The sequence below is a fragment of the Chiloscyllium plagiosum genome, chromosome 6, assembly GCF_004010195.1.
Source record: "Chiloscyllium plagiosum isolate BGI_BamShark_2017 chromosome 6, ASM401019v2, whole genome shotgun sequence".
NCBI lineage: Eukaryota > Metazoa > Chordata > Chondrichthyes > Orectolobiformes > Hemiscylliidae > Chiloscyllium > Chiloscyllium plagiosum.
In genome coordinates this window covers 49,324,938-49,347,976 of record NC_057715.1, presented here as the reverse complement: position 1 = coordinate 49,347,976, position 23,039 = coordinate 49,324,938, and the positions used below count along the sequence as shown (strand labels likewise).

The 23,039-nt window shown below is 43.6% G+C and overlaps 1 protein-coding gene across 1 annotated transcript in view; it reads left to right on the top strand.

Moving 5' to 3' along the window:
• The window catches only part of LOC122551133 (piwi-like protein 4), a 166,965-nt gene that overhangs the window by 127,252 nt on the left and 16,674 nt on the right, over positions 1–23,039 (top strand). The window contains exons 15-16 of the mRNA XM_043692759.1: positions 4,356–4,426; positions 18,593–18,746. Of these exons, the coding sequence (XP_043548694.1) occupies positions 4,356–4,426; positions 18,593–18,746 (225 nt within the window). The remainder of the gene's footprint in view (positions 1–4,355; positions 4,427–18,592; positions 18,747–23,039) is intronic.

Below are 23,039 nucleotides of genomic sequence, written 5' to 3'. Positions count from 1 at the left end.
GATAGTAAACACGGTTTTGTGAAGGATAGGTCATGCCTCGCAAACTTTAATGAGTTCTTTAAGGAGATGATCAAACAGGTGAATGAGACTATGGTGTATATGGATTTCAGTAAGGCATTTGATAAGCTTCCCCATGGTAGGCTATTGCACAAAATACCGAGGCATGGGATTGAAGGTAATTTCATGCTTTGGATCAGAAATTGGCTAGCTGAAAGAAGACAGAAGATGTTGGTTGATGAGAAGTGTTCATCCTGGAGTTCAGTTACTAGTGGCAAGGATCTGTTTTGGGGATGCTGCTGTTTGTCATTTTTATAAATGACCTGAATGAGAGCATAGAAGGATGGGTTAGTAAATTTGCGGATGACAGGAAGGTCGGTGGAGTTGTGGATAGTGCTGAAGGATATTGCAGATTACAGAGGGACGTAGATAAACTGCAGAGCTGGGCTGAGAGGTGGCAAAAGGAGTTTAAAGCAGAAAAGTGCAAGGTGATTCACTTTGGAAGGAGCAACAGGAATGAAGATTACAGATTACTGGGCTAATAGTAAAATTCTTGGTAATGTATATAAGTAGAGAGGTCTTGGTGTCCATGTGTATAAATCCCTGAAAATTGCCACCCAGGTTGACAGGGTTGTTCAGAAGGCATCTGGTGTATTGGCTTTTACTGATAGGGGGATTGAGTTTCGGAATCATGAGGTCATGTTGCAGCTGTACAATACTCTGATGCAGCTGCACTTGGAGTATTGTGTGCAGTTGTGGTCACCAATTTCTCAGAAGGATGTGGAAGCTTTGGAAAGGGTTCACAGGAAATTTACTAGGATGTTGCCTTGTATGGAGTAAGGTCTTATGGGGAAAGGCTGTGAGACTTGAGGCATTTTCGTTAGAAGAAGGTTGAGAGGTGACTTTAATTATGACACATAAAATAATTAAAAGGTTAGATAGGGTGGACAGTGACAGCCTTTTTCCTCAGGAGATGGCCAGCAAAAGGAAACATGGATTTAAATTGAGGGGTGATAGATATAGGACAGATATCAGAGGTAATTTATTTACTCAGAGAGTAGTAGCGGCGTGGAATGCCCTTCCTGCAACAGTAGTAGACTCGCCAAGTTTAAGGGCATTTAAATGGTCATTGGATAAACATATGGATGAAAATGGGATAGTTTACTTTGAATCGGCTTCAGATTGGTTCACAGATCAGCGCAACATCAAGGGCCAAAGTGCCTGAATTGTGCTGGAATGTTCTATGTTGTATGTTCTCTGTTCCTTCTCTTCCCCCAGCTACATTTTAGTGTACTTACTGGCTCCACAGATGGAGTGGCAGGAGACTGCTTGACTGCCAAGCTTGTTAGCCCTGAGGATCTTCTTGCTGAGTGCAAGTTGGCCGTCCTTTGCTTGGACTTTCAAAGATCAGAGGTGGGCAGGCTGGGTGGACATGGAGTTTCCAGGCACTTCTACAGTGTCTTCTATGGAAACCACCGAATGACCTCTCTGTGGCTCCACCTCAGTCAGCCTTTTGGCACCATCCTCTTTTCTTGTGAGGAGGAGCCATCTGGATTGGGGTCACAGTTCTCAACCCCTTTAGTCCTATGGATGAATGGTTAGAGCATGGGAGTGGAGATGTGTGCATCTCCCTGGCAGCCCCTGAAGGTACTGGACCTAGCTCCCCATGGCAGCCATCAGTCTGCCCAGGGGAACAGACAGATGGTTGCATGACTCATAGCATTGTTGTAGCTTCTGTGCAGTGAGGGCCATTGCATCCACTGTCTCCTGCCTGGTCCTGCCCATTTATATCAGGCTTCCAAGTGCCAGCAGCCTGGGTCATTTTTCCTTCAGTCAGCTGCAGTGCTGTTGCTGTGAGATGCTTCACTCTGTTAGGCTGAAAGTGTCTGGTTCTTTAAGGTCTAATCAAAATGTTTACAAGAAGACAAGCACTTCAATGTAAAGCAAATTTATTACTTTAATCTGCATAATATATACTCGAGACATATGCAAACTCATGAGTGAATGTATTAGCTTAAACCTCATAATATACATATATTTGTACAAACAAACAAGTCTAATACCGCCTTCTACCTATCAGAGACAATGGCGATGGTGGCAGTCGGACTTCTGTCTCAGCTTCCATGGCACCAGACTCTCAAATCCCAGCCTGATGGTGAAAAGTTCAATGAGTGGGGCAGAGTTCCTGATATTCATTCTATTCTCAATCTAAGATTACATGCTGAATCCCCGTTTCATAATAACTTCAGTACTTTTCCATCCCTCAAAAATCGGTTGAAAACAAGTCCAGGTGGCCCCATTTAGACCACACAAGCAGACAGTCCCTAAAAGTTAGGCAGCTTCCTCCAAAGCAAAACAGGCCATTATTTTGAATCTGGCCTGTCTTTCATTTACTTTTTCCATTTTATTTCAATTGCTAATTGTCATGTCCAGTTAACCCTTAAAGATTAACCATTAATGATATTGACCTGGACTAGAACTGGTTAAAACTTGAATGGAGAAACTGTGAGTTACTCAAGTTGAATGAGTGTCAAAATATGAGCATGGTAATAGTCACAAACACAGTGGCTGCTACCCAGGTCAAATAGGAAAGGGAATGCAATCCTGCGACTTGGAGGATCTGGTGCTTAGCAACATGATGTAGATGTCCTTATTTGGAAGAAGACTAAGAGGATCAGGGATAAAACAAAGCATAATGAAAGATCTGCAGTGCACTTCTGGAGAATAACAGCACACAAGCAACCTCTTGCCAGGAGGCAGGATGAAAACAACAAAGGAACTGCTCAGCTTGGCTAGCTGACCATTCCCAGGTAATATGTTTAAATTAAATGCAGTATTAGTAGAAGGATGACTTAACAACTTATGATTTATATTTAGGAATATTTTTGATGCTTAAATTTTTGATATTTGAGACTTGAGAATAAAAGAGTGAATTGGTTTAGTTTAAGCCTTCTATACTTGCTTCTGTTGAGGTTAACTGTTCTCTTAGACAGAGACAGGCAACAATGGTCTGGCTTGAAGATATAATTTTTAAACACAACACTATACTCACTCTGTGTAACCTCACTCTCTCTGTCATGATGGCTTCCCCAAGGTGTCAGTGACTGGGCTGGTGAAGGCTGTAGGAGGCTTCCTGTACAGCCTCGATACTCTTTGTCAAAGGTTCAGGAGGGTGATTCTTGGAGAACTTGTCTGAAAAAGTCATGGGAGGCAGGCAGAACGTGCAAGATAAAAGAAAGAGGTGTTGCAGCTAGTGGTAAGACATGATGTGCAATGAAGCAAACTGGCAGCGGGATATATGTGGCAGTTGCAGTGCAAGGAAGAGTGCAGTCACTCTTTTTTACTACCGTGTGTTGATGGAAATTGCATTCCAATTGTGGCCTAACAACAATACAGTTCCAGCATAACTTTTCAGGTCCTATTTTCTATGCAAAGACGTAAGTACAGAAAATAATATAAAATGTAGAACTGTGGATGCTGAAGATCTGAAACCAAAACATAAATTGCTGGAGAAACTCAAAAGGTTGCCAACATCTGTGGAGAGAAAGCAGAGTTAATGATTTGGGTCCAGTGACCCTTCAGAAATGTTAACTCTGCTTTCTCTCCACAAATGCTGTGAGAACTACTGAGTTTCTCCACCAATTTCTGTTTTTGTTTCAGATCTTCAGCATCCACAATTCTTTGTTTTATAAAATACTTTACAAAAATATTCTGTAGACCTTCTGAACCATCTCATCAACCTGTTCAATCACCTTCAAGGTTCTATAGGATTGAACTCCAAAGTCACTTTACCTCCAATCTCCTCATTATTTGACCATTTATTATGTATTCCCTTACTTTGTTAGCCTTCCACCTAGCACTTCACTTGATTGAACTCAATTTGTCTTCTATCTACCTGGCTAGTATATTGGGCCATCCTACAGTATCTTATTGCTGAAATGTTTACAACATGTAGAGAAAACTGGCAATACATTGTTGATAGGGAATTAGTAGCAAATATCTGAACGATTTGCAATGAGGATTATTCTATTTCTGTATTTCCTGTACATTTCCACTGTCATTCAGTGCAAGAGACAGAATTGATTTTTAGTATGAGCAATTCTTAATCCAAAATGACATTACTTGATTTGAACATGTAATTTGGCATGTTCAATTTTTTTGTGCCAGTGACGAGTTAATTCCCAATTCACTCTATCTGATATGTGAACATTGATTCAAAGTTCAGCCATTTAAAATTGCTTTTATCCTGTTTTCCTATGGTTGAATCAATCTTGTATGGGTTAATCAGAATGGTTCATAAGAGAGAATTTGAAATAAAAGTATTACATTTGATTGACTGAATGGATGGTTTTCTGCAGATGGTTGTCTCGCTGTATCTTCCAGTCTTCCAGTGCGGAGGTAGCTGATTGTTTAAAAGTTTGCATGAAAGGTACTGATTTTTATCCCTTTTAACATATTTAGTCTCATAAAAATGAAGGCTGTGAATTTTGGTTGGTAAAGGATATACATATAGTGGAATCCCAGTTCCAACCTTCCTACTCAGCATCACCTCACGACCTGTCCTACTTGTCCAGCCTGCTTTGCACCTATCCACTCCACCCTCCTCTCTGACCTGTCACCATTACCTCCACCTCCATCTATCTATTGCACTCTCAGCTACCTTCCCCCAGCCTCAACCCCCTCCCAATTTATCTCACCACTCCCTCAGCTCACAGCCTCATTCCTGATGAAAGGTTCTTGGCTGAAAAATCAATTCTCTTGCTCTTCGGATGCTGCCTGACGTGCTGTGCTTTTCCAGCACCATACTCTTGACTCTAATCTTCAGCATCTGCAGTCGTCACTTTTATCTCGTAGTTCAGTAACCCAGGCCAGTGTTCTGCGGACATGGTGTGATGATATATTCCTTTAAGAGAGATTTGTTCTGTCCTGTTTCTCTTGGAAAGGGTGTTGTGAACCTGGTGTTGAGGTGTAGACGTCAACAGAAAGCATTAAATATCTTTTTTTTTTAATTAGACAAAAGAATCATGGTGGGTTTTGCTTTCAGTTGTTCAAGTGGGTTTTTTTTGGAGTTGAAACTGCTAGATACAGTTGTCTCTCTGCTGCAACAAAGCTTGAGTTCTCTCTCTTCTGCTAGATTCATTCTGTCAGTGTTCCTTTTGCTGGCCTGGAGGAATTGGCCAATCTGTTTTGCCGAATTTGCCTTTTAGAAAGGGTCTGTTTGAGATGCTGCTATTTTGGAACAGTTGATGAGTAATAGTTAAAATTTGATAGAGTTGGGGATTCAAGAGAAGACTGAGGAAGCTTTGGGATTCAGTACTCTCTGAAGTATCCGGAGGTGCCTTGGATCACCTTAGATGGATCCATACATCTCTTTGACACATCGGAGAAGGCAAGAGACTTTGTGGACAAATTAACCTAATCTGAACAATTTAGTATGTATAAATAGTAGTGTTGTTTGGGTATGTCTTTGTCATTTTGTAAAAGAAACAGAGGAAGTCTGGTTGGAGCTTTCTTTTTCTTTTTTTTCTATTGATAATAATTTGGTTTAAACTATGTTTGGCAGTGATTGAGATGTGTATTTTCAATTTCTAAGTTAAGATATACCAAAAGATGTATGGGGTATTTACCCTTTTGTTTCTTTAAAAACTTTGTTTTATTTATGGTATGTTTACTTTCTATGGTATGTTTACTTTCTTTTTTGCTTGTGTTTGCGGTGTGGCTCTAGCGGGGAGAAGTGAAGGTGAGTGGGATGGTTAGATGCCTACTTATGGGCATTTTGGGATGAGTGGTTGCCCCCTCTGAGGAGGGGGTGAATTCCCCTATTCAGTGCCGTTGACACTTTATATGTTGGCTTTTTTTTGTTTTTTGTTTTTAGTAGTTTTTTTAGATTAGATTACATTACATTACAGTGTGGAAACAGGCCCTTCGGCCCAACAAATCCACACCGACCCGCCAAAGCGCAACCCCTCCATACCCCTACATTTACCCGTTACCTAACACTATGGGCAATTTAGCATGGCCAATTCACCTTACCTGCACATCTTTGGACTGTGGGAGGAAACCGGACACGGGGGAGAACGTGCAAATTCCACACAGTCAGTCGCCTGAGGCGGGAATTGAACCCGGGTCTCTGGCGCTGTGCGGCAGCTGTGCTAACCACTGTGCCACCGTGCCGTGTAGCTTTGTTAACAGTACTGGTCTTGGTTTATGCAGTTTTGATGTTCAGTGGATTATGTGACACTAAGGCTCAGCAATTTGTGGTTCCAGTTCCTCCTCTTTGGAATTTAAATGTTACTGCAGAAGGTTATGGCTAATAACTTGATTAAATGGTGTACCTTGAATATCAAGGAAAGTCACTCACCAATTAAGAGGAAGACAGTACTCTTGAGTATTAGAAGGGAGAAGGTGGATATTTCTTTGTTACAGGAGACACACTTGGATGACAAGGAGCATTTGAAATTACAGCAGAATGGCTTTGACCAAGTTTATTTTTCATTATTTCATATCAGAAGTAGGGGAGTGGCTATATTGGTTAGGAAGAATCTCCTATTTAAGTTATTAGAGCGTGTTAAAGACACACACGGGAGGTTTGTAATTCTTAAAACTTTGATAAATGGGGACGGATATGATATTTTAAATGTTTATTGCCCTCCAGCTCATCCCCTTAAATTTTTGGTAGATGCATTTTCTAAACTGATAAGTCTTGAGTCCTGTCACATCATTATAGGGGAGATTTTAATTGTCTCATGGATCCCACAGTAGACAGGTCCCTCAATACCCTCTGTACAAACTAAATAATTAGTGGATCTGTGTGTGGAGTTAGGGTCGGTGGATATCTGGAAGTGTCTCCACCTTACAGGCAGAGATTTAACATTTTTTTTCCAATCCGCACAGATGTCACACCAGGATTAATTTTTTTTCTGACCCCTGTGGCAACCCTGGACTTGGTGGCATCTTGTACGATTCATAATATTACCATCTCCGACCATGCTCCAGTGTACCAATTGGTTAAGATTAAGGACGTAACAGTGGGTTCAAGGCACTGGCGAATGGAACCCTTTGTCCTCAAGGATAGGTTTGTGGAGTATTTCTGGAGAAAATTTCGGGCGTTCCTAGCCGTTTAACTCAGGCTCAGTTGGTAGTCCATCCGTCCTTTGGGAAACTGCCAATGCCAATGCCAGAGGGTTAATTATTTCCTACTCTGCCAGTAGGAAGCGGCAGAAGGGTGAACAACAATGTCTCCTCGAAGCATGGTTGAAGGCAGCCGAGAAGGCTTACTTTGACAGACCCTCGTTGGTCAAACTACAAAGGATTACGGCGCTGCGGTCTGCATTGAATTCCATGCTCATGTAGATGGCAAAGAAGGAGCTTGCTTTTGCAAAGCAAAGGTTATATGAGCATGGTGACAGGCCAGGAAAACACTTAGCATATCTCGCTAGGAAAAGGAGTGCCCCACAAGTCATTACGGCAATTATGGAATGGTCTGTGAATCTAACAGTGACTCTAAAAAGATTAATGTGGCGTTCCAGAGATTTTTAAGTTATACCGATCTGAGGGTTGTGAGGAGAGATGCGCTAAAATGGAATGTTTTTTAAGAATCTAAAGTTCCCGGGCGTGACCCCCCTGAACAAGAGTCCTTCTCAATGCCCCCTTATCAGAGCAAAGAAGTGCAGGAAGCTGTGAGGCAGTGTCAGAGTGGAAAGGTGCCCGGTTCTGACAGAGTTCCCAGCGAATTCTATAAGGAATTTATAAGCATACTGTCAGGCCTGATGCTCAATAAGTTTAATGTTTCATACAGTCATGATTGTCTCCCTTCATCTCTGAGAGAGGCCAATATTTCACTTATTCTTAAAAAAAGGAAGGTCCTGGAGAATTGTGCTTCGTACAACCCCATTTCACTCTTAAATGTGGACTTTAAAATCCTCTCTAAGACTCCCACATTAAGGCTGGAGACCTTCTATTGTTAAAGATGATCAGATGGGCTTCATTAAGGGCCGCAGATCCTCCAATAATGTTAGGCGGCTGCTTAATGTAGTTCAAGTCAAGCATGTCAACAACAGTTAATAGAGAGATTGGTGATTTCTCTAGATGCATTTGACCAAATTGAGTGGCCGTACCTTTTCTATACTCTGGAGCGGTTTGGTTTAGGCGAAGTCTTTATAAGATGGGTAAAGGTTCTCGACAGTGACCCTCTCGCGGCGATCATCACCAATGGGGTACAATCAAGGGCTGTCCCCTTTCACCACTACTTTTTACGTTGGTGATTGAACCATTGGCGGAGGCCATTCGTGGGGATCTCAATATTATTAGCTCCAGAAGTGGGGTCAAAATTACATAATATTTTGTTGTATGTGAATGATGTCCACATTTTGTTTGTCAAATCCAGCAGTTTCAGTGCCTCACCTGAACAATGCATCTGTGTGTTTGGTGCTTTTTCAGGGTACAAGATTAATGTTGAGAAATCAGAGGCTATGTTTAGTTAAATAGCTAGTTTTTTTTATTCTATATTTTTCTATATATGTTTATACATTTGTACATGAGGGTGGGTTTGGTTTTTTTCAGTTTTTTTTGTACTGTTTGAATTGTATTGTTTTGTATTTGTAATATTAAACAATCTATTTTTTCAATAAAAATGTATTTTAAAAAACTGACAGAGTTAAAGCTATGCTAATTTTTTTTGTTTGTATTTTAACTGGTGTAAGAATAACAAGTGTGTTTTGCTTACAGCCTGGTAACTTGATCAGTCGAATCACCCCTGAAATAGAGCACCTTACACTTGCTTTTAAATAACATAAAAGCTATGGTCTAGGCTATCTCCTTGATATATTGAGTGTTTTGGTCTGGTCTATAACAATGGGTTGAAATTCCACCATGGCAAATGGTGCAATTTGATTTCAGTAAAAATCTGGAAAACTAGCCTCACCACTGTCGATTGTCATAAAAATCCATCTGGTTCCCTTTTAGGGAAAATCTTTACCTGGCCTTGCCTAGATATGGTTCCAGGAGAAAGTGAGGTCTGCAGATGCTGGAGATCAAAGTTGAAACTTTATTGCTGGAGGGGCGTTGGAAATGTGATAGGTGGAAAGAGGTCAAGGTGAGGGTGATAGCTTTCCGTAGAGACCACTCCCTCCGCGACTCCCTTGTCAGATCCACACCCCCCACCGACCCAACCTCCACTCCCGGCACCTTCCCTTGCAACCGCAGGAGGTGCAACACTTGCGCCCACACCTCCCCCCTCACTTCTCTCCAAGGCCCCAAAGGAAACTTCCATATCCGCCACAGATTCACCTGCACCTCCACCCACATCATCTACTGCATCCGCTGCAGCCGGTGTGGCCCGGGGTTGTGGGACTATGAGGTTGGAGGCGGTGGATGGGAGGTCCCCTGGGGTGATGAGTTTTTTCATCCCCCCTCCCCCCACCTTGTCTCAGCCGGGTCCCTCCCGCCCGGCACCGCCTTCCTGTCCTGCAGTCTTCTTCTTGTCCTCTCCGCCTCCATCCTACTCCGACCTATCACCCTCACCTTGACCTCTTTCCACCTATCACATTTCCAACGCCCCTCCTCCAAGTCCCTCCTCCCTACCTTTTATCTTCTCCTGCTGAACACTCTCTGCTCATTCCTGAAGAAGGGCCTGTGCCCGAAACGTCGAATCTCCTGTTCCCTGGATGCTGCCTGACCTGCTGTGCTGTTCCAGCAATAAAGTTAGATATGGTTCCAGCAATGTGGTCTCCTTTATATTCTTGTGATCAAATACAGATTGAGTGTCCAGTTTGCAGAACATGACTGTTCATGCCATAGGAATGACCTCTCATTTCAAAAAACCTCCTTGTCTCATGCTAGCGTTCCTGTCTGGACATACTGAAATGTTCCAATGGAGCAACACTTCATTTTCCACTTAGGCACTCCACAGCCTCAAGCTGTCAACATTGAGTTCTATGATTTCAGAAACTGACAGCATTATATCTGATTAGATTAGATTCCCTACAGTGTGGAAACAGGCCTTTCGGCCCAACAAGTCCACACCGACCCTATGAAGAGTAACCCACCCAGTCCCATTTCCCTCTGACTAATGCACCTAACACTATGGGCAGTTTAGCATGGCCAATTCACCTGACCTGCATATCTTTGGACTGTGGGAAGAAACCGGAGCATCCAGAGGAAACCCACGCAGACACAGGGAGAATGTGCAAACTCCACACAGAAGATCGCCCGAGGCTGGAAGCGAACCTGGGACCCTCGTGCTTTGAGGCAGCAGTGCTAACTCCTGAGCCACCAAGCTGCCCCATGAGAAAAATCTGTTCTTCATTTTCCTTAAATGCTCTTATTGGAAATATTACAATTGACCCCCCCCACAGGACAACCTGTCGCAATTTGGACCCAACCAGGACAACCTGTACCTGCAACAAATCCGAAGCCTCCAACAACAGACCTCCCTCCGGATCCTCTGCTCCACGCTTCAAGCCATGCGCCGCCACCTACACTCCCTGCAGTCAGCCCTGCCCCAGCTCAGGACAACACTCCCCCAGACCTGCAAAGGACCTTTGCTGTTCTATACTCCTCTACATTGGGGAGACAGTCCACCTACTTGCGGAACATTTCAGCGAACACCTCTGGGACACCCACACCAACCAACCCAACTGCCCCGTGGCTGAACACTTTAGCTCCCTCTCCCACTCCGCCAATGACATGCAGGTCCTTGGCCTCCTCCATGGCCAGACCCTGACCACATGACGCCTGGAGGAAGAGCACCTCATCTTCCGCCTAGGAACCCTCCAACCACACGGGATGAATGTAGATTTCTTCAGCTTCCTCATTTCCCCTCCCCTCACCTTATCTCAGTTCCAACCCTCGGATTCAGCACCGCCCTCTTGACCTGCAAACTTCTTCCCGACCTCCTCACCCCCACCCCCTCTCCGGCCTATCACCCTTACCCTCACCTCCTTACCCCTATCGTATTCCCAGCGCCCCTCCCCCAAATTCCCTCCCCCCTACCTTTTATCTCAGCCTGCTTGGCACACCAGCCTCATTCCTGAAAAAGGGCTTATGCCCGAAACGTCGATTTTCCTGCTCCTTGGATGCTGCCTGGCCTGCTGTGTTTTTCCAGCAACACATTTTTCAACCCCACATCCAAATCACTGATATGGATTGTGAATAGCTGGGGCCCAAGCACTGATCTATATAGTATCCTACTGGTCACAACCAGCGGGATTCATCTTTTTTTCCCCCTAGAGTCTCCTTTCTGCCTATTAACCAATCCTTATTCCTTGCTAGTATACCCTCAATCCCACTCACTTTAATTTTGTTTACTAATTTCTTTTGTGGAATTTCATCAAAGCCTTTGTAAAGTCCAAATAAATCATATACGCTGATTTCCCATTGACTCTATTAGTAATATCCCCAAAACTTCTATCAGATTTGTAAACATGAATAAAAGAGAACTGCAGATGCTGGAGACCTGAAACTCAGCAGGCTTGGCAGCATCTGTGAAAAAAGCAGCGTTAACATTCTGACTTTCTGAAAAGTCACCAAAGTCTGCTTTCTTCAAACAGATGCTGCCTGACCTGCTGAATTTCACCAGCAATTTGTTTTTGTCCAACATGATTTCTCCTTCAGAAATCCATGTTGATTCTGACCAATTATTTTCTAAATATCCAATTATCACATTCATGAATAGTAGATTTTAATAGTTTCTCTGTTCCCTGCTAATGTCAAGCTAACCACCCAGGTTGATAGTGCTGTCATAAAGGCATATGGTGTGTTTGATTTTATTGGTGGAGGGGTTGAGTTTCGGAGCCGTAATGTCATGCTGCAAGTATAAAACGCGACTGCGGCTGCGCTTGGAACATTGTGTACAGTTCTGGTCACCCCATTACAAGAAGGATGTGAAAACATTGGAAAAGGTGCAGAGGAAATTTACCAGGATGTTGCCTGGCCTGGAGGGAAGGTCTTATGAGGAAAGACTGAGAGACTTGCGTGTGTTCTCATTGGAAGGAGGCTAAGAGCGATTTGATAGAGACGTACAAGATGATCAGAGGATTAGATAGGGTAGACAGTAAAAGTCTTTTTCCTAGGATGATGTAATCATCTTGTACAAGGGGGCACAGCTATAGATTGAGGGGTGATAGATTTAAGATAGATGTCAGAGGCAGGTTCTTTACTCAGAGAATGGTAAGGGAGTAGAATGCCCTGCCTGCCAATGTAGTTAACTCATCCACATTAGGGAGATTTAAACAATCCTTGGATAAGCACATGGATGATGATGGGATGGTGTAGGGGGATGAACTTAGATTAATTCACAGGTTGGCGCAACATCGAATGCCTGTTTTGCGCTGTATTATTCTATGTTCTGCAGGTGTGATCTATATAAACTTCAGTAAGGCGTTCGACAAGGTTACCCATGGCTCACTGATTAGCAAGATTAGATCTCACGGAATACAGGGAGAACTAGCCATTTGGATACTGAACTGGCTCAAAGGTAGAAGTCAGAGGGTGTGGTGGAGGGTTGTTTTTCAGACTGGAGGCCTGTGACCAGTGAAGTGCCACAAGGATCGGTGCTGGGTCTTCTACTTTTTGTCATTTACATAGCATGTAAATTTGCGAGCATAAGAGGTACAGTTAGTAAGTTTGCAGATGACACCAAAATTGGAGGTGTAGTGGACAGCGAAGAGAGTTACCTCAGATTACAACAGGATCTTGACCAGATGGGCCAATGGGCTGAGAAGTGGCAGATGGAGTTTAATTCAGATAAATGCAAGGTGCTGCATTTTGGGAAAGCAAATCTTAGCAGGACTTATACACTTAATGGTAAGTTCCTAGGGAGTGTTTCTGAAGAAAGAGAACTTGGAGTGCGGGTTCATAGCTCCTTGAAAGTGGAGTCACAGGTAGATAAGATAATGAAGAAGGCGTTTGGTATGCTTTCCTTTATTGGTCAGAGTATTGAGTACAGGAGTTGGGAGGTCATGTTGCGGCTGTACAGGACATTGGTTAGGCCACTGTTGGAATATTGCGTACAATTCTGGTCTCCTTCCTATTGGAAAGATGTTGTGAAACTTGAAAGGGTTCAGAAAAGATTTACAAGCATGTTGCCAGGGTTGGAGGATTTGAGCTATAGGAAGAGGCTGAACAGGCAGGGGCTGTTTTCCCTGGAGTGTCGGAGGCTGAGGGGTGACCTTATAGAGGTTTATAAAATTATGAGGAGCATGGATAGGGTAAATAGGCAAAGACTTTTCACTGGAGTTGGGGAGTCCAGAAATAGAGGGCATAGGTTTAGGGTGAGAGGGGAAAGATATAAAGAGACCTACGGGGCAACGTTTTAACACAGAGAGTGGTACATATATGGAACGAGCTGCCAGAGGATGTGGTGGAGGCTGGTACAATTGCAACATTTAAGAGGCATTTGGATGGGTATATGAATAGGAAGGGTTTGGAGGGACATGGGCCGGGTGCTGGCAGGTGGGACTAGATTGGGTTGGGATAGCTGGTCGGCATGGACGGGTTGGACAGAAGGGTCTGTTTCCATGCTGTACATCTCTATGACTCTAGGTCAGTAGTTCCCTGTTCTCCTTCTTCATCCTTTCTTAAACAATGGAGCTACAATTGCAATTTTCCAGTCTGCATGCAGCTTTGCAGAATTAAGAAAGTTTTCAAAGATAATCACCGATACATTATCTTAGTAACTAGCTCTTTCAACACTTAAGGTCCTCGGGTCCCAGGGATTTGTCAACCTTCTGTCCCATTAATTTCCAGCATGCTATTTTTCTAATAATACTAATTTATGTTAGTTCCACACTCTCACTAGATCCTTTGATCTTAATTATTTCAGGGACAGCTCTTGTGTCTTCCTTTGTGAAGGTAGGCACAAAATACTGATTTATAGCTTCTCTGCATTTCTCTGTTTCCAAATATTAATTCTCCTGCAATGGTTTCGTGTTTGACTTTGGCATTATTGTTTTCCTTTCTCCACACCTTAAGAAGTTTTTGCATCTGTTTTTGTGTTTCATGGCAAATAAAGCTGGATGAAAGTTTCAGTTTCCAAATTACATTCTGGATGCCATTCAAGAGATACAGACAGTTGCACAAGCCATTTGGCATTTCCACTTCCTACTCCAGAAGAGTATCCACATGAACAGCACAAGATAGTGATCTTCCCCAAGTGGAAGCAATTCAGAATGATCTGCTCTGGTATGGTTGTGGAGATGAAGGGTGCCATCACGTACTATGATCAGAATCTTGTGTGACTGCTCATCAGGTGATCCTAAAGCTGAACAAAAATGCTGCAATTAAGATGTCTGAAAACAGCTATGCAGGTCATGTACTGACAGTGAAAACAATTTAATCTGATCCTGACATGCAGTGATCAACAGCCACAGTCCAAAGATGTGCAGGTCAGGTGAATTGGCCATGCTAAATTGCCCATAGTGTTAGGTGCATTAGTCAGAGTGAAATGGGTCTGGGTGGGTTACTCTTTGGAGGGTCAGTGTGGACATGTTGGGCCAAAGGGCCAACTGTAGGGAATCTAATCTAATCTAAACTAATTAAAACAGATGTAAAAGCAGTGATTTGTTGGATTTGTTTAGCAAAATTCTTGCTTAATTCCTAGTCAGAGTTGGAACCTCTACACAATCTCACTGTTAAAAAAGTTCAGTGGTACTGAAACACAGGACAAGAACTAGATCTCAGAAGATTCAAACAACTGGTAATTTCAACTCCCCCCCCTCAACTCTTCTGGGTGAGTATCATGTTAATAGTGAAGTCATCTTGTGGGTATCATTACACCAACTAGGACTTGGAACAACCCTAACACAGCAAGGGAAAACAGCTGCATCTGAATTCTACATTTTAACTCAAATTCAATGTCCTATACACTCAAACAGTGCAAAATGCCAGGATGTGGCCTTTGCTTATAACTATTTTAATCAAACCATGTTTGGAAGTGTCAAATTGGTGTAGAATCAAATCACAAGCCAGTTCAAACCACCTTCCTCAAACTGTTTCTATATTACTTCATATTACTAAAAAAGTTACTTCATTTGAAGACATTCCATCTGTCCATGACAGACAAGCAAGGGAAATATATCTACGTTGTTGACATTCTGTTGAGAATGACAATTCCTTTGAAGTTGGTTGAGGATGCTAAAGCAGAGTGAAATCTTCCAGATTCAATTAAAGCAACAGCTTTGCATGTTATGGATGTCGTCAACCCAGCAAAGACATTAAATCTGACAGAGAAAAATCTTTTGTTTAGATTAGAGTGGTGCTGGAAAAGCACAGCAGGTCAGGCAGCATCCGAGGAGCCAGAAAATTGACATTTCGGGTAAAAGCCCTTCAACAGAAATAGAGAAATATCTTGCTCAGTTCACACAAACAACTCAAATGCAACTGTCCATGTCTGCAGGAAATAATGATGAAAAAATAGCATGAAAGCAGCAAGGATACTCCCATTATCAGAAGCAAGTATTGGGCAGAGATGAAGTGACAACCTAAGATGGCGTCTTTCATTTTTAAAAAAATGTAGCATTATTATCTCACAAGATGTGAAAAGAAATGCTGAAGCACACCCATGCAAGTCATCAAGGTACAGTACTGAGACTACTGTGAAGAAGATAAGAGAAGTGAGCCAAACATGAGCAATGAGTCAGGACAAATAAGCCAATGCAGTGCTTGTACCAGATAGCAAGCTAAGCAAACTAAAGAGCCATTAATGAAACATGCCACTTCAGGCAGACCACAGGATGAAGTTTTGTGAAGATCTCTGTTCTCTTGCAGAAGCTGATTATTACAATCAATTACTAGTATGACTACTGGCAGTTAGATTAGTTGACACCAGTGACTTCCAGTGACATTGTAGAATGCATGGGCGGCACGGTGGCACAGTGGTTAGCACTGCTGCCTCACAGCGCCAGAGACCCGAGTTCAATTCCCGCCTCAGGCGACTGACTGTGTGGAGTTTGCACATTCTCCGCGTGGGTTTCCTCCGGGTGCTCCGGTTTCCTCCCACAGTGCAAAGATGTGTAGGGTCAGGTGAATTGGCCATACTAAATTGCCCATAGTGTTAGGTCAGGGGTAAATGTAGGGGTATGGGTGGGTTTCGCTTCGGCGGGTCGGTGCGGACTTGTTGGGCCGAATGGCCTGTTTCCACACTGTAATGTAATCTAATCTAATGTAATCTAATCATGAATATATACTTCAGTCATTACATTTTTAGATTGTGTTGAGTTACCATAGCCCACAATCAAAGAAAAATTCAGTCACTCAAAGCATTGGGAAATTCAACATCATTTATCTCCACTGTAACTTCTATCAAATGGAAAAGCTAGGATGGCAGTGTAAGTGATCATAAAATAATCAAGCATATCTAGCACAGATGAATACAAGGGAATCCTTGTGTAGAAAAAATGCAATCCCTTACTCCCAATTCCTCCGCCCGTGCTGCATCTGCTCTCAGGTTGAGTGATTCCATTCCAGGACATCCAAAACACAACAAGGATAGAATCCCCCTTGTCCTCACATTCGACTCCACTAATCTCCAAATACAGCACATCATCCTCTGCCATTTCTGCCACCTACAATCAGACCCCAGCAACAAAAATATATTTCCCTCCCCATCCCTATCTGCATTCAGTAGAGACCATTCCTTCCACGACTCCCTCAGGTGGTCCATGCTCCGCACCACCCCCTCTCCACACCTGGCACCTTCCCTGCTGCCACGGGAGGTGCAAAGCCTGTGCCTGTACCTTCCTGTCTCTCGCCTCCATTCAAAGCCACAAAAGGATCATTCCAAATCCAGCAGAGATTTACTTGCATATCCTCAAACCTCATTTGCTGCATCCTTTGTTCTCAATGTGGTCTCCTCTATATCGGACAGATCGAGCACAAGCTTGCAGAACAGTTCACGGAACATCTCTGGTCCATACACTCCACCCAACACTAGCTTCTAGTGGCCATCCTTTTCAACTCTCCACCCCACTCCCCCAGTGTCCACTCTGGCCTCCTCCACTGCTTAAACAAGGCCACCTGCAAACTGGAGGAAGAACACGTTCTGTTCCGTCTTGTGAGCCTACAACCGCACAGCCTCAGATTAAATTCACCAGTTTCCAAATCTCCACTCCCAGCCCATCCCAGAACCAACCCTTATGACCTCGCCTACCTGTTCATCTTCCTTCACACCTATTTGCTCTACCCTTCCCACCAACCTATGATAATCACCTCCTACCTGCATCCATTTATTGCCATCCTTCCTACCTTTCTCCCAGCCCCTCACCCCTTCTCATTTATTTCTCAGCATACTTCCCCTCCCCAGCCCTGATGAGGGGCGCTGCCTGAAATATTGACTCTGTGGGATTGTAGACTCAATGCAGTTGTAGGGGTGGAGAAGCCCAAATTTCAGCCAAGTGGATCTTCAGTGTTGTTGCTGTTGAAATCTTGATGAACAAGGTGTGCAATCCTTTAAAGATAACCCAGAGTGTGCCTTTTCATCAGATGCTACCAAGATCGGTACTCTTATTGGCCATTGCATGTCAACATTGGCTGGGCCTCATATCTTCAACTCATTAATTGACTGCCAGTCAAATGATCATGATCAATTGTCTGCATTCTGATTGTATGGCAGCGGTGCCCACTTCTGGGTCCACACTGGAAATTCATATTGTGCAAATTAAGTTCAGTTTCCTTCGGTCTTTTTCTTTTTTAACCACACACGGATCAAAATATGAATGTTAATAAAGAGACATAATTTGTGATCTCTGATCCTGAACATTGAGGCTGCAGTATATATTAAACCATGACCTATGCTAACCTTTTAGTGCATCTCCCCTGAGAATACTTGGTGTTAACACTGGATTCCCATAGCAAGTACCATAAGTTTCCCATTCATCAAAAAAAAAATGAACTTATGGCTCACACATCATCTGAGGCATAAGTAAGGGCGGCACGGTGGCACAGTGGTTAGCACTGCTGCCTCACAGCGCCAGAGACCCGGGTTCAATTCCCGCCTCAGGCGACTGACTGTGTGGAGTTTGCACATTCTCCCCGTGTCTGCGTGGGTTTCCTCCGGGTGCTCCGGTTTCCTCCCACTGTCCAAAGATGTGCAGGTCAGGTGAATTGGCCATGCTAAATTGCCCGTAGTGTTAGATAAGGGGTAAATGTAGGGGTATGGGTGGGTTGCGCTTCGGCGGGCGGTGTGGACTTGTTGGGCCGAAGGGCCTGTTTCCACACTGTAAGAAATCTAATCTAATCTAAGGTAGATAGCAAAGGTCTTCCCTAGGGTTGGGGAGTTCAAAACTTGATGACATAATTTTAAGATGAGAGGAGTAGGGTTAAAAGGGGCAACTTTTTCACACATGGTGTTTCATATGTGGAATGAACAGCCAGAAGATGTGGTAAATGCAGGTACAGTTACAATATTTAAAAGATATTTGGACAGCTACGTGGATAGGAAAGGTTTAGAGGCATAAGGACCAAATGCAGGGAAATGGGATGGGATGAATGAGTTGGACTAATGGGTCTGTTTCCATACTGTGTAACTCTAGCTTTATTTAAATGTTTTACAAGTCTGAACTTGATTATGTCTTTTGATGATTAATATGTTATTTTATAGGTGCTCTAAGTAAATGGCTTGAAGTGAATCATGTACTGCCTAGCCGTATTGTTGTTTATCGTGTTGGTGTCGGGGATGGGCAACTAATGACATTAGTTGACTATGAAGTGCCCCAAATATTGGACAGCTTCAAGATGGTTGACTCAGACTACAGGTAAGGTGTAATCATTTTTTTTTGTCAGAAATGCTACACGTGTAAGCAGTGAGCTCTAGAAATTACAATGACCATTTATATAAATACAAAGGTGCTAATATGTATGTGCATTGTCATAAAGGAAATATGCATTATTATTATCTATTCATTTCCTGTGATTTAAAGAATAAAATGTATATGAGCTATATGGATTTATAATTGCAATTGCAATTAGTTGTGATGTAGGATAATTCACACAAATAGTAATTTATTGTCTTGGTAATTGAGGGAAACATAGTCCACGTTATAGAATATTCTTCGCTGTTTCTCAAAATAAATGCCATGGGATCTTTTATATCCACCTGAACGAACAGGTGGCAAACTAGCTTAATCTCGTCTGAAAGATGGTACTTCAACTAAGATTCCATATAGATTTGTTGTAAATGTTTTACTTATGCTAGCAAAACATCAGCCACTTAATATCATTCATGACTAATGTGATACAATCATAGAGCTGTACAGCACGGAAGCAGACCCTTTGGTCCAACATATCCGTGTCGACAAGACATGCAAAATAAACCTAGTCTCATTTGCCAGCATTTGGCCCATAATGAGATGAGCAGTGAAGAAATACATGAGATAACACACTGAAAGATTCGGTTTGTGGAACATCCCAAAATTGACACTTAGCTAATTTTTGGTAAAATTTAGCCCATACATTTTATATGTGCATGCAAATTGCCATTTTATATATTGAATTATTTGATCATCCAATCCTGGCAGCATCCTTGTAAATCTTTTATGATCTCTTTCAAGTTTCACAACATCCTTCCTATAACATAACAGAACTGAATGCAGTATTCTAAAAGTGGCCTAACCAATGTCCTTTACAGCTGCAACATGACCTCACAACTCCGAGACTTGTTGGCTGACCAATGAAGGCTAGCACACTAAATGCCTTTTTCACTGTCCTACCTACCTATGACTGTACTTTCAAGGAATTATGAACCTGCACTCCAAGGTCTCTTCATTCAGCAACACTCCCAGGATCTTACCACTAAGTGTACAAGTCCTGGCCTCATTTGCCTTTCCAAAATGCAGTACCTCACAATTAAAAATATTAAATTTTTTCTGCCACTCCTCAGCCCATCACCCTAATTGATCAAGATCCTGTTGTACTCTGAGGTAACTTTCTTCACTATCCAGAACACCTCCAATTTTTTGGTGTCATCTGCAAGCTTACTAACCATAACTCCTACGTTTTTCATATCCAAATCACTTATATAAATGGCAAAATGCAGTGGACCAAGCACCGATCCTTATAGCACAACACTGGTTGCAGGCCTCCAGTCTGAAAAGCAGCCATCCATCACCCTCTGTCTTCTACTTTCGAGCTAGTTCTGTGTCCAAATGGCTAGTTCTCCCTGTATTCCATGTGATCTAAGGAAGGTGTTTCCTAAGTACCACCAGAACATTACCTGCCCCACCAGGGTCCTGGACATTTTAGACCACTACCATACCACTGTGAAAGGTGCCTACTGCTCCATCCCCCGGCCTCTTTTCGGGAACTCCGACCACAATGCCATGTTTCTTCTCCTGGCTTACAGGAGACCCCTCGCGGATACAGGTCCAGTGCTGGTCAGAGAAGGCAGAGGATCAACACCGGTGCTGTCTGGAATCAGCTGATTGGGCCATGTTCAAACAGTCCGCAGGTACCTTGGATGGGTATGCCACCACCGTCACAGATTTTATCGGAAAGCGTGTGAAGGATTGCATACTGAGGAAGTCAATGTTCCTCAACAGGAAACCCTGGATGAATCAGGACATACAGAACCTGCTAAACACCAGGTGTGAGGCCTTCAGATCAGGAGACCTACACAAATATAAGGAATCCAAGTATGACCTTCGCAGAGCCATTAAGATAGCCAAGGACCAATACTGGTCCAAACTAGAGACCCAGACAGACACCCGACAACAATGGCAGGGATTGAATGACATCTTTGGTGTCATTCATAGGCTAGATGTTATCTACCTAGACTTCCAAAAGGCTTTTGATAAGGTGCCTTTCAGGAGGCTGCTGAGTAAGGTGAGGGCCCTTGGCGTTCGAGGTGAGCTACTGGCATGGATTGAGGCTTGGCTGTCTGGCAGAAGGCAAAGAATTGGAATAAAACATTCTTTATCGGAATGGCAGCTAGTGACAAATGGTGTCCCGCGGGGTTCAGTGTTGGGGCCACAGCTGTTCACTTTCTACATTAATGATCTGGATGAAAGGACTGGAGGCATTCTGGTGAAGTTCACTGATGATACGAAGTTAGGTGGACAGGCAGATAGCACTGAGGAGGTGGGGAGGCTGCAGAAAGATTTAGACAGTATAGGAGAGTGGTCCAGGAAATGGCTGATGAAATTTCATCTGAGAAAATTGGAGGTCTTGCACTTTGGAAAAAAGTATACATGGACTATTTTCTAAATGGTGAGAAAATTCATAAGCCAAAGTACAAAGGGATCTGTGAGTACTAGTCCAGGATTCTCTAAAGGTTGACTTGCAGATTGAGTCCGTGATTGAGAAAGTGAAGGTAATGTTGTAATTTATGTCAAGAGGGTTGGAATGTAAATGCAGCGATGCGCTACTGAGACTTGATAAATCTCCAGTTGGGCCCCATTAAGAATATTATATCCAGTTTTGGGCCCCACACCTCAGGAAGGACATACTGGCACTGGAGGGTGTCCAGTGGAGTTTCACATGAATGATCCCCTGGAATGGTAGGCCTAATATACAAAAAACAGCTGAGGAGTTTAGAAGGTTGAGGGGAGATCTAATAGAAACTTACAAGATAATGCATGGATTAGAAAGGGTGGAGGCTGGGAATTTGTTCCTGTTAGGTGGGGATACTAGGACCCGTGGTCACAGCCTTAGAATTAGAGGGGGTCAGTTTAACTGGAAATGAGGAGAGGTTTCTTCAGTCAGAGCTGTGGGCCTGTGGAATTCATTGCCACGGAGTGCAGTGGGGGCCGTGACGTTAAATGTCTTCAAGGCAGAGATTGATAACTTCTTCATTTCGCAAGGAGTTAAGAGCTACAGGGAGAGTGCAGGTAAGTGGCTTGAAATGCCCATCAGCCATGATTGAATGGCAGAGTGGATTCGATGGGCCGAATGGCCTTACTTTCACTCCTAGGCCTTATGGTCTTATGAAAAAGGGACATTGCAAGATAGCAGACGATGACATATCCCTCCCAGATCGTCTGAACACTTTCTATGCTCGCTTTGAGCAAAATTTCGACAAAGAGGTAACAACTATGCCAACACGTCCTGATGAACCTATCCCAACAGTCACATCAGAGGTCAGATCAGTTTTACTTCATGTGAATCCAAGGAAAGCGATTGGACCAGACGGAGTACCAGGCATGCACAGATCAACTGACAGAGGTCTTCTCTGACATCTTCAACTTCTCCCTGCAGCAGGCCAGTGTCTCTGCCTGTTTCAAGAGGGCCAACATCATTGCTGTGCCTAAGAAGGCTCATGCACCAAGTCTCAATGACTACCGCCCAGTGGCCCTAACTGTGGTGATCATGAAGTGCTTTGAAAGATTGGTCATGGCATTAATCAACTTCAGCCTCCCCACTACTCTTGACCCACTCCAATTTGCCTATCGGGCCAACAGACCCACATCCAATGCCATATCACTTGCCCTTCACTCCTCCCTAGAACATCTTGACACCAAGAACAGCTATGTAAGAACTAACATTAGATTAGATTAGATTACTTACAGTGTGGAAACAGGCCCTTCGGCCCAACAAGTCCACACCGACCCGCCGAAGCGCAACCCAACCAGACTCCTATATTTACCCCCTCACCTAACACTACGGGCAATTTAGCATGGCCAACTCACCTAACCTGCACATTTTTGGATTGTGGGAGGAAACCGGAGCACCCGGAGGAAACCCACGCAGACACAGGGAGAATGTGCAAACTCCACAGAGAGTCGCCTGAGGCAGGAAATAAACCCGGGTCTCTGGCACTGTGAGGCAGCAGTGCTATCCACTGTGTCACCGTGCCGCCCACTATTCTCATTGACTGCAGTTCAGCCTTCAATACTATTATCCCCTCGAGACTGATTACTAAACTTGTGGGCGGCACGGTGGCACAGTGGTTAGCACTGCTGCCTCACAGCGCTGGAGACCTGGGTTCAATTCCCGCCTCAGGCGACTGACTGTGTGGAGTTTGCACGTTCTCCCCGTGTCTGCGTGGGTTTCCTCCGGGTGCTCCGGTTTCCTCCCACAGTCCAAAGATGTGCAGGTCAGGTGAATTGGCCATG